This window comes from Engraulis encrasicolus, chromosome 14, assembly GCF_034702125.1.
Source record: "Engraulis encrasicolus isolate BLACKSEA-1 chromosome 14, IST_EnEncr_1.0, whole genome shotgun sequence".
Taxonomy (NCBI): domain Eukaryota; kingdom Metazoa; phylum Chordata; class Actinopteri; order Clupeiformes; family Engraulidae; genus Engraulis; species Engraulis encrasicolus.
In genome coordinates this window covers 39,619,954-39,632,453 of record NC_085870.1, presented here as the reverse complement: position 1 = coordinate 39,632,453, position 12,500 = coordinate 39,619,954, and the positions used below count along the sequence as shown (strand labels likewise).

Genomic DNA, 12,500 nt, shown 5'->3' with positions numbered 1-12,500 from the left:
CTGATTCGACAAACGGTGCTGAGATATGACCTCACTTCCTGTTTCGCCACGTTTACGACAATTTTGATTGGCTGTCACGGCTAAAACGATAAAAGATATCCAATATTCCTGAAGACCCCATGTGTAGCTCAGTCCAGAGATACTATATACTGAGTTTTGGGCGAAATCGTCAAAAATTGCGGGAAAATTAACATTTTTATTGAATTTTACAAAATTCAAAATGGCGGGAAAACTATCCTGGCGGAAAATGACGTCATATGGTGCGTTGGATTCGTCTTGACTCAAGGATTCTAGGGATACCAAGTTTATGAAAATTGGCCCAGCGGTTCAAAAGTTACAAGCAGAAATGTACCTGCAACTTTGACCTGCTGGTGGCGCTAGAGCGTTGGGGCTGGGGTCCTATAAATTGCTGTGGGTAATGCTGAGACTGCCCCGAATGTGTGTGCCAATTTACAGCATTTTCCTGCCTACGGTTCTATGGGCTGCCATAGACTTGCAGAGGGATAGGAATGGTGACTAGAGAATAATAATAATAATAATAATAATGAAGAAAACCTACTAACTCTATAGGGGCCTTCGCCAGCTTCGCTGCTTGGCCCCTAATAATGAAGAAAACCTACTAACTCTATAGGGGCCTTCGCCAGCTTCGCTGCTTGGCCCCTAATAATGAGGCCCGTCAGTCTGTCTTTAGTTAATGAGATGGAACCTGAAAAGGTGAAGAAAATTAACTAAAAGTGTGAAGGAATTCAAGCGACTAAGCAACTGCGAGCAGTTCAGCAGCTGTATTTCTCTGGATTTATGGTCCAGCTCTCCAGCGACTGAAACCAGTGACATTTTCAAAATGGCTTAAGCCAAAGAAACACGCACACATACACACAAACCCACACACACACCATGATACAATACCCCTCCATTTCACCCACATACCTCATCTCCTACCTGCTGATGAAATAACATAAAAATTAAAAAAATAGCTCATTAAGATCGCATGGGACTATCCAGCCTTTAAAACCACAGTATTGCTACATACCGTATGTATTCAACTCGGCACCTGTACAGTTCTTCTGGTCATGCCTTTTGATGACTCAATCTTAACCAAGCAGGCAAAGTAGACATTTACAGTACCGCACCCCAGTAGTGTCACCAGTGGCGAGCTGACGACTAGATTATTTCATTAACGGCTCATTTGCGTTGGAAGTTTGATGTGCGTACGTGAGGACAGTGTGAGTCTTCTCATACAGTCAGTATTCTGTCTGTTAACCCCTCCCATTTTTGCACACCAACCAATCGCATGACTTTGGCCAGCACGACTCCTCCCCTCAGTATGGGGTGGGCAATAATATGAAAAGCCTCCCCAGTATTTTTTTTGCCTTCCATTAATAACACTTAGTGTATAATTGTAAATTTTTTGGCGAAGATTAAAATAATGCATTCGAAGGGAGGAGGGAGACGCACCTATTGGTTGTTATACTCTGTAGAGGGTGACGGAAATCCATGAAAATCCACATTGTTACTGCACATCAGTTCAGGAATTGGAAGTTTCAGATCCATGATTTCTAAGTGTCGTGTCAGACTCCCATGTTAATTTGGCTCCAGTGTGGAAACGTGTTGTTGAGGGTGTAGGCGACCATCAGCTAAAAAGAAAAAAAACAAGTTGCTAAGCGATGTGACAAAAATGATGCTGCGTTCTGTTCTCAGAAGTTAAAAAATGAGCAGCACGACCGTGTGGAGTAGCATAGTAACACCATGCAGATGACCATTGCTACCACCATGGCAGTCTTCTTTGAAATAAAAATAATAAAACTGTGAGGAGAGTTAGATCTCTAGATGATGTCGATGAGAAGTTGAGATTAAGTATTATTTCAAAATACATTTCAAACGTGAAATGTGAAACATGTGTTTTAATTATGAAGCCTACATGTCCATTTGTTGGTGTGTAAGCTCGTGATTGTTACTTTATGGTTTAATTGGTCTTGGCTTTAAACGTGTGAATATTCATCTGTTAACCCTTCACCCCACCTTCAGTTGCCTTGTGACCCTCTGTATGTGCTAAATACCCCCGGCCCTCTCGTCATTTCTGCCATCGCCATGGTGTGTTCCTCTGTGAACAGATCTGTGTTTGTGTGTGCCTGACGTCAAACACACTTAGGAGCACTCCAGCCCAGACCTTTTAGGACTGTTAAGTGCTTGGTGCTGTTTTGCTCACTGGCTCTGCTAGAGGCAAACTGGTGCTGAGCTTCTCCTAAAAAGCTCGGGCGGTGATGCTGTCGGTCAGAATCAGCTCCTGCTGTAGAGTTATGTGTTTTTATTTGTCCCCCGTTTCAACATGGAACTGTCTTTTGCTTTGCTTGCCACCACATCCCAACTCCAGTCGTTATTATACGAAGTACAGCATCTAGAGAAGACCCATTAAGGAAGTGACTAGTAGTTACATGTGGATTCTAATAATAGGAAGGTACGCACAGGCCCCTGAGTTATTTACCAAGGATTTAGTCTTTACTCTTTTTTGTACTTTTTTGTTTGTTTACAATTGTTTGATGTATGTGTCTTCAACAAAATGATGAGAAGATAATCATCTATTTTTCTGTGTTCTTGGTTTGATTATTTTTATTTTATTATATTGTCTGAAATGATTACTTGTTTCCCTGGGTTGGAACTGTCATGGGTGGTAGTGGTGATGGTGACTTTATGATGATGAAGAGCAGTTATTTGCACTGATTATGCATTGTGAGGAATCCTGTGAATTGAACCCCACATCAGACTTAAAGCAGCTGCTCTCCGTATTGGAGAGTGGGATATCTTTTGTATATACTTTGACCTATGTATATATATAATAGTGTATATATACATATAACTGTTTTCTCATCACTTTGGCCTTTCTCTTTTTTATTTTCATTGACAGGCATTGCTAACTGCATTGTGCTTGAAACTGAATTTAGATATGTACAGCTTCGGTATCTATGAAATGAAAAAAATATGAAAAAATAAATCTATGGATAAAAAAGCTTTTCTTCTCCTGCTTTTCTTTTCCATTCATATTTTCAACACATGTGGGAAGGAGATTTTAGGAAACACCCACGAAATTCAACTTATATAGCAGTGTTTGATGTATAACATCAAGCGCAAATCAAAGAGCTAGAAATGCTGCCTGCCACAGCTGAGAGTTTTTCTGAAACATGAGTAAGATTTGAATAAGCCTTGAGAGGCACATACATAACCAATGGTATACAGTATCAAGACCTGCATGCCATCGTGGATGTACAGTAGCATGGCCTCTTTTGTTACACTAAAAGATGTGGTGAAAGTAGAATGCCAGGATTACAGAAGTCAAACACAGACGCACAGTTCTGTTAATCCTCCACAGTCATATTTTATATAATCATTCATTGTGCTTGGGTTAGACTTGGTTGATCATTTACTGTGTAAAATTCATATGGAATACAATAGTCATCAAAAATATAAATACACAAAATGTGACTTTATACAAATATTGTCATATTTTCAACAAAAAAAAGTACATCAACATCGATGCAGAATGGATGACTGAGGAAGATGCGGTTCATGGCGAAAGTATATAGGCAGTGAAGATGAAGCTTGTCCCTGATTTGTGAAGTCAACATGTAAATCATCTGTAAAGATATGGCTCCTGTGATCAATTTGTTGTTAACAGAGTGGCAATAACAAAGTCGTAATGCATTAGAATTCTTGGTAGCACTTTACTTGACGCAGGCGTCATATGTATGAGTGTTGTAACACAGCCATGCATGTGTCATAAACATGTCAACTTTGTCAGTAAGTGACATTCGGTCGTGGTAAAGACGGCCCAAACAATGTCCACTTAAATAAACCATAAAACTGACATTGACATCATGTTTATGACTCATCCATGACTGTCATGACACTATTATGACACTCTAATGTCATGCTTATGACGCCAGAGTCAAGTCTTTTCAGTGTTCCTCTGGCTTAACGGTGTGCATTATGAGTCTGCGATGAGTACTAGTATCGATATTCCTGTGGTAGTCTTTGTGAGGCATTAATTTGAGTTTCAGTGGAGGAGCTCACCGATGCAATGGGTCCTGTGGAGCACACAGTAATCCACCAGGTGAGCTCATTCAAAGGTCATTATTGGTGTGTAATGTCCACTGCATGGGGTGAGGGTGTCTTGAACACTCGTCTTGCAGTCTCTTTAGTGTCCATTGTAGTATAGTCATAATAATCTCAATGAATAAGACCTTTGTCTGGGAGATGCACCTCCCAGCAACCTGCTTGTAGTTTAAGGCAACTGTAGGAATATTGGCTACAAACCACTAACTCCTCCAATACTTTCATCCGGCCTTGTGACACGAGGCACTTAGTAATCGATGAGTCAATGTTATATCTTTCAAAAACATTGAGGGGAAGGTTCCCACAAAGCCGGTCTGTGCCACTTGACAACAGGGAAACTTAATTCATTTCCCCACAGAGGGCAACACCGAGGCATGAGTTTGAAGGCCGGAGGAAAGGACGGAAGGAGCTAGAATGATTTCCTTACCAGACATAGTCATGGAGGCCTTCTGGGCCGCAATGGATAAGACAGTCATATGAACATATAATTGGAAAATTTAAAACAAACTTACAATTGTACACACATATTAAACAATTAAAAATTAAACATGTCAGTCTGAAAGAAACTAAAATTATGAAAATGCATAGACGTCCAGTACACATAATATTCAAATATAGTGTTTGTGTTGTCTCAAGTATACTTGGAACATGTCCAGTGAGAGCTGTGTATTGGGGTTCAACACACTGCAGGTAATCACCAGATGTGCTTGGCTGTGTGGTGAGTGGGCTGGGCTCCCTTGGTGTAGTGCTTCTCTGTATAGTCTCCAAATATGGTAGCTGCAAGTTTGAGGCCCAGGAGAACGTTGAGGGCAAGTAAATCTAGTTCCTCCTGGCTTCTCCTGTGGTCTCTGACCTCGTTGACGCATCATGGATGATTGAAGGTTTTACTCAATATCCTAAAAAAAAGCATAACTCAATTTTCATTTGTAGTCAGGATGCTAAATGGGAGAACCCCCCAAAAATTGGTTGAGCGTGGGGAGACTTAATGGTTTTCTTCACTGAGGTGGGACAACACTGAGGCAAGAGACCGCAGGTAATGGCGGGAGGAAACAGAATTGACGTCCAGCCATTGGCTGCACTGCAGCCCAGGCGAAGTCCACCAACTCTAAGGTCCCAGGTTCGACCTCAGCTGCTCTCGTCTCCTTGGAGGTTTATAGCCCTTTTAGCACGACAGCAAAGGCAAAGTCCTTTTTATAACCACTTAAACTCCCCCCAAACGAGCACACACACACAAAACACAGACACTTTGTGGAATTGTTGGGGGCTGCCAAGGTGGCTGCCGCCAAGGTGGCTCCATTCACAGTCCAACCCATAGGGGGCAGCAGTATGACTAGCGCTACATTTTTAAACCTGAGCACCATTTTCACTGAGTTTAGTGTCCTTCATCCATGCAAAGAGTGGGGGGGACCAGCCGCAGGAGTTCAGTTCAAAACAAAACTGTGTGCAAAAAACATGCACACACAGACATACGCATAAATACACACAAATCACGTAGTTGTAGCATAATCCATTCCCCTCAGAGAGAATATCAGTGTGTTCGTTGTGGCCCCTGATCAATGTGATGCTATGGTACGCTGAACAAGATGAGTAGCCCACGATCATCCAGATCAAATCATCTCTCTAGTCTCTTCTGGAATCGATGGCGGAGGGGCTTAAAATTGCTGCCTTCTCATTGGTGTGCAGAGAGGGGAAGGGGTGAGCCCAGTCTGTGAGTGGGGGTGTGGCTATAAAGCGTTGCTGCCCTGTGACTGGTCCTCTGTGCTTGTCGGTTGTTGCGGAGGTACACCTGTGAGTTACAGGGAAATCGATATTAATTTGCATGCATGTCTTGCATGTCATGCTGGATCTAATGACACTTCAAGTTATGACACTTCAAAAGTTCAGCCTTGAGCTATAATGGAGTTTCATACTCAACATTTTATAATATCAAACTGTGTGTATACTACATGTCACCAATGCAACAAAGGGGTGTGGCTTTCCACTGAACTCCATTCATTCTCTAGGGTTCTTTCCACTGAACTCCATTCTTCTCTAGGGTTCTGTCCATGATCTTAACTCCCATCCTCCCTTGTGCTTGTGGCCTCGTGATAACGTTGCAAGCATCATTGAAAGCAGAAAAAAACACAATTGACAGCAGAAGGTAAATTCCATGTCTCACAATTTAAAAGCACAAGGTTACAGGTAATTTTCTCATTTGGAATTGGTATGTTGAAAGTCCCCCAAAAGTGGCTAGGCTGACAGTGGGAAAATTGTATTGTTTTCTCCACTGAGGCGGGGTGTCAGAGAAGTGCAAGCCCACAAGTACAGGTTAAGGATGGGAGTTAGGATAATGGACTTGAGTTCGGGACATGGCTGCCATAGGATTGCAGCTTAGAACCTCATGTCATATGGATTTCAGAAGACACTCCTTATGAATGGTCTATGCCATGTCAGTGGTCTCTGATCATGCTGTGGAGGTGCGAGAGGAGAGGGACAGGTGCCGTTTACCTTCCTGACAGGTGAGTCCTATCCAGCCACTGAGGCAGGTGCAGCGGCCGCTCCTCTGGTCACACTGGCCGCCGTTGTCACACTCACAGCTCAGAGAGCAGTCCGGGCCATAGCGGCTCACTCTGCAGTCTACAGTCACACAGAGCATATATACATGGAAGAACAGTCTTAGCACAGCAAGATACCATTTTCAATTTGTTTTACCCCCAGTGATAATGTGGGTATTTTTTGGGTGTTTCCTTCTAGATAGCGGCAACATGGCATCATGACAATCCACCGATTTTTACCACCTTCACGTGTGTGCACCACGTTTTTACGTTAACTTGTGCTATACAACACCCTGTGACAGGTTAGGGTTAGGGGTGGTTTTGGTCCGGGCAAAATTTCGCTGTTTCACTGTTGTTGGCACAAGTAAAGCTGCAGACCAGTTGCTTTACTAACAGGCTAGGGTTAGGGATCGTTTTGGTGAGGGCACAGACTAGTAGTTTTGTTATTTTGTCAAATTGAATAAAGACAGTGTTGAATATGTTTTTTTTTCTGGCGCACCCATTGTGCCATTACTGGCTACCCATGCATGGGGCAAAATAACAGCTGCAAATAAATAAAGTAGAAGTTAATAAATGGCTGAAATGACAGTACGTCTTACCTGTGTCACACCTGGCCCCCGTCTTCCCTGATGAGCACAGACACCTGCCCTGCACCGGGTCACACGGCACCCCCACCGCACACTCACACACCTGGGAGCAGTTGAGGCCAAACCTGCCCTGCTCACACTCTGGGAAACGCCAGCCACAACACAACCAGTCAGGTGAGAATAACAACAACAAAGCAATCAGTGTAAATATCAAAACAATAGACTGTAGCAGACAATACTACCACTTACTGTAAGTCAGACAACACAAACATTTATGATAACAGAGATTAGACAATCAAAGCTTTCTATGTATTAACAATACACAAATAGACTCTGTGTCACTTCAATCCCAGCCAAAGGGATGGAAGGTTTAATGCAGTGGGCTCACCTTTCTGGCAGCGCGTGCCCTGGTGCCCGGATGGGCATATGCATTGGCCCGTGCTGGGGTGGCAGTGGGCTCCGTTTACACAGTTACAACGCAGCTGGCAGCGAGGACCATGCCATCCAGACGGGCATGCTGGAACACACAGAGAGGTGTTACACAGAAGGTACGGTCGGTGTGGTGTGTGTTTATCAGTAGGCAAGTACTATAGCAGGGGCCTACATAGTGCTGTGCTCCATCATGTTATGTTCATACTTCTTTTGATAGGGTTTCATTTGAGTGTGAATGTGTATGAGAAAATGTTATTTATATATGCATTGAACCAGGAGTACAAATTAATACTGTATTGTGTTTCGGTGGGATTTACTATATACAGTAGTGATGCAAACTGAGCATCTCACCATGTTGACAGCGGTGGCCGTAGTATCCTGGTGCACACTGGCACGTGCCCATGACTCTATCACAGGTGCTGTTGTTCTCACAGTCGCATGCGTGGGCACAGTTAGGCCCAAACCTTCCCAGCGGACACTCTGCCATTCAGGACACAAACAGCAACTTAGTAACAGTAAATGGAGCTGGTTATCAGACAGACATTTGCATGGCAATGAAGTATGTTCTATCTATGTTCTCTCTATTCTATTTTATTGCCTTAGTTATCAATCAATCAATATACAGTAGTAAAGAAAGAGAAGAGAGAGAAAATATGTACGTATATACTGTAGAAAGACAAGTATTATAGAAAGTTGATAACTATCACCAAAGGCAGATTCTTTTTAATGTCTTACGGTTGGGGCAGTTCTAATACAGACAGGAAGATGGTTCCAGCACAACATGGCAGAACAGTGCAAGATCTTCAATGCAGAGTGGCTTTATCTCCTCATCACTGGTGTATATGACTGTATGCATCAATCTACTACATTATTATTTTGTGATACACTGCCATCTGCAGGCAGGAGTGTGTCTATATCACATTGCATACAAACTGTACAGTAAATGTATTCATGCTAGTTTGGATTAGGCTGAGTGTGCCCTATAAAGTATGTCCAATATCAAAACATTTGAACTCAATGGGGTCACCTTCTTCACAGTGTGCTCCCATCCAGCCCAGTTGGCAGGTGCAGTTCCCAGACACGGCATCACACACGCCCCCGTTACTGCAGCGACAGCTCAGAGAGCAGCCTGGACCATACCAGCTTGGAGCACAGCCTGCAGAACACACATACACACACACACACACACACACACACACACACACACACACACACACACACACACACACACACACACACACACACACACACACACACACACACACACACACACACACACACACATACAATTGATGTACACTACACACCACAGTGACATACTGTATAGTGGTAGGCTATATACAGACAAACGCAGACATACTGTCTGTGAATAAGCATGCTTACAATGAATGCACAAATAAACACACGCACGCTCTCACACACACACACACACACACACACACACACACACACACACACCTTGTCCACAGTCCTCCCCCTGGTGGCCAGGCGAGCACATGCATCTGCCGGTGACGGGATCGTTGCGTGCCCCCTCTCCACACAGCGCCACGCTGGCACAGTCCTGCCCGTAGCGGCCCACTGGGCATGCTGCAACACACACAGGCCAAGGCAGGATTAACACAAAGCTAGCTAACGCATTCATTCACTCAGTCATTCACACGTTCCAATGAGTGTTAATACTGTATACAACCGCCAGACAGGATTAACACAACACACAGGCCCAGACCGCTGTCATGTCGACATGAGCTACATATCCAGCTGAACTGCCTATCAGTTACAAAGCAGTGAAGCACATGACAGTATTGACTGGAGGAGTTAGGCTTTGGGTTGGGACTATGTTGTCATTTGGTAGCTCATCTTGATGAAGCATCCCATCTCGACAAAACATCGGATTAACTCACAACTCACACATTCATTCATCTCTACAATGACACATTACAATGGCTGTTAGTATGCAACAGCGACATTGTTCTGAATCTTCACAATTATATTGTATACAAGAGCTTGGCAACCTTACAGCTTGACATTTTCAGCCAAATGGCCCTCAGTGGAAGGGAAGACGCTTCCTGACTACTTTGCTGCTCTGCTGAAACTTGTTTGGTCAACTAATGGGCTTGTTCATTAGCACATGAATAAAACCAATAGCCACAGGAGAAATGCATTTCACGTGGCCCATTTTTATTTATTCATTTATTTTTTATTATTATTTTCTTTGGGGGGGGGGGGTGTAGCGTGGAATTTCACGCTGCGTAAATGCAAAAGGGCAAAACAATGAGTAAAGCATGACATCTTTTGAGAAATTACATAAGATTTTACCCATGACATGTATTGTAGTACATTGTCATTTATATTTTAAAAAATGCAGTACAGTGAATCAATTCTGTTTGCAACACACTTTTCATTCGTCCCTCATGCAGGGGTCTATGCAATGAAAAATAAATAAAACAAAATTGGAGCACAGATAAGAATTTAGGAGCACTGTGAAATTGTTAATGCACAGACAAAAAAGGTCTAATAGAGTAGGCTATGCCTTTTTCCCCACACACATAGGCGTACACATTCTACATGAGGGGTGCTGGTCACGGCCAGTTTTTCAAAATTCCTCCCAGTAAAAGGGCTGAACAACATATTACACATTTATGTCTATATTCACATTCATTACACATTCATTTCTATATGCAGCCCGATGTCTCCTCTACTGTGTCAATGAAGGATTGTCGCCTAACTCATTATCATACAACTGTAAAACAAAGCCTGGGGAATGTCGGTAAACTCATCCCAACTGTCCCTTTTTTATTTACTTACTTACTTATTTACTTACTTGTAGGCCTATTTACTTTTTTAAAAACGTTTTTTTTACTTTACTTTTTTTACTACTTTACCTTTTTTATTGCTAGTCGAGTACATCTATGGCCAAAATGCACCAAACCCCCAAAAAATTGATACAAAAGGTTTTTCAACTGATTTCAACACATCCAGCTGTCCTTACTAACATACTAAAAATCTAGGAAAATCTAACTTCAGGAAAGGTGTCATTTTCAAGATCAAAGTTTTTTTAAATAAAGGTTACTACATGATACTTACATTGGCATGAACTAACATGTTTTCAGGATCTGTTTGTTTTGAGTGCTGTTTGGGTGGATAAAGACACTACTGCTATGGTAATATCCATGTGTTGTTTGTCAGGGCACATCATCAGTGATGAATCATGGTGTTACTAGGTATTTTGGGTCTTTCAGCAGCTGAACTGAATAGACAGGAGCCACTACATGTGTAAGTAGAGGGCAAGGTGAAACGGCTGGTACTGGAGACAGACAATGTCCTGAAAGGACATAGGGCTTTAGCATAGCTTTCGGGTAAGCCAGAGTCGGGCCTGTTGTAGCTTCATAGGCAAGGGTCAGGGCCTTGTATTCAATTAGAGCATGAAAAAGAGGACATGGCTGGGAAACTGAGGCTATGTGGTCAGAGAATGATAGATGGTCATCAACAATGACACTTAGATTTCTTGTGGCCTTATTTGAGGCAACAGATATCATGGCAACCTAAATCTTTGACTGGGATCACCAGCAGTGCATTTGGGTGAGGCTCAACTGAAGGTTGCATTCCTTCATACTTGTGGATAGTTCAGAGAGGCAAGCGGAAATGTGTGTGACCGTGGAGTCATCTGGCACAAAGTAACTGTGCTTCATCGGTGTAACAGTAGTATGAGAAGCTGTGAGAACAGATAACATGGCCCAGTGATGTGGTGTACATGGCAAATGGGAGTCCCAGCACCAGCCCTTAGGACACCTCTGTGGAGAGGCTATGATTTGAGGACAGCTGACCTTGCCCTTGATACATGCTAAGAATGATACCACCAGACTCAAATAATGTCTGGAAGAACTTGAGAAACATAAAACTCAATTGTTTATCGAAGAGAGACGTTAAATAATCATGTTTTGAAAAAAAATGCTAGCTGGTGAGTCTGCACAAAGACTTTTAGATTTACTACAAAACAAAAAGAGATGTCCATAATCTCTTCTGAAGATATCTTCTGGCTTACTAGAAACAAAATAAAAGAGTAATTTTGAGCTTGGCTTTTTCAGATTTTGAGTTTTTGCATTTTGAAATTTAATGCATATTTAATTAGATATAGTCCAATTACCATATTAAAACATAACATTTCAGAAAACTTGCAATACATTTTTTTCTCACAAATATGTGAGTAATCACCGGATTAAGTTTCATGGTGATATCGGCAAGCTAAATTTTTTGGCCTATTCACCTGGAGTGTCTCTTGACCCTTATAATAAGCCTATGGCAGCTATGTTGAAAAAACTAATTTCCAAAAGTCAGATTTTACTAGATTTTTAGTATGTCATTTAGCAGGTCCAATAGTAATAGAATCCATAAAAAACCTTTTGTATCAATTTTTTTGGGGTTAAACCCTAAATGTACTCGCCTATGCTCCCAAACCCAAGTTAACTACAACAACTTGACTAGGCTTTTGATCCCTATTTTTCAAGCCCTCCAAATTCGAAGGAAATCGTTTTTCAAATCGTTTTAAATATATATATATATGTGTGTATATATTTTACATTTTCGGAAACTATGGTGGCCAAATTTCAACTATGGCGGTGCGCCATAGTTTCCTCAATGTATGGGAAACATTGCATAAGGGGAGACGTATACTAGATGGAGTGTAGATGAACTGTGCTGGGGGAGGCAAAGAGGAATCAGGGCAGGCCTTTTACTTTCTACTTTGTAATATTGTTCACGTCTACCATGGGGATGGATATAATAATAAGTTACATCTGTCTGTTTTATGTAACGCTTTTTATGGTACTCAAAGCCACTTTAC

At 42.2% G+C, this 12,500-nt stretch overlaps 1 protein-coding gene across 2 annotated transcripts in view; it reads right to left on the bottom strand.

The window, feature by feature from the left end:
- Positions 1-3,235: 3,235 nt before the first annotated feature.
- Positions 3,236-12,500, bottom strand: part of megf6b (multiple EGF-like-domains 6b) — a 167,878-nt gene continuing 158,613 nt past the window's right edge. For both annotated transcript variants that reach the window (XM_063215721.1, XM_063215722.1), the window contains 7 exons: positions 9,119-9,247; positions 8,688-8,816; positions 8,012-8,140; positions 7,617-7,745; positions 7,241-7,369; positions 6,595-6,723; positions 3,236-5,893 (listed from right to left, as the gene is read on the bottom strand). In XM_063215721.1, the coding sequence (XP_063071791.1) occupies positions 5,832-5,893; positions 6,595-6,723; positions 7,241-7,369; positions 7,617-7,745; positions 8,012-8,140; positions 8,688-8,816; positions 9,119-9,247 (836 nt within the window). In that variant the 3' untranslated portion in view covers positions 3,236-5,831. The remainder of the gene's footprint in view (positions 5,894-6,594; positions 6,724-7,240; positions 7,370-7,616; positions 7,746-8,011; positions 8,141-8,687; positions 8,817-9,118; positions 9,248-12,500) is intronic.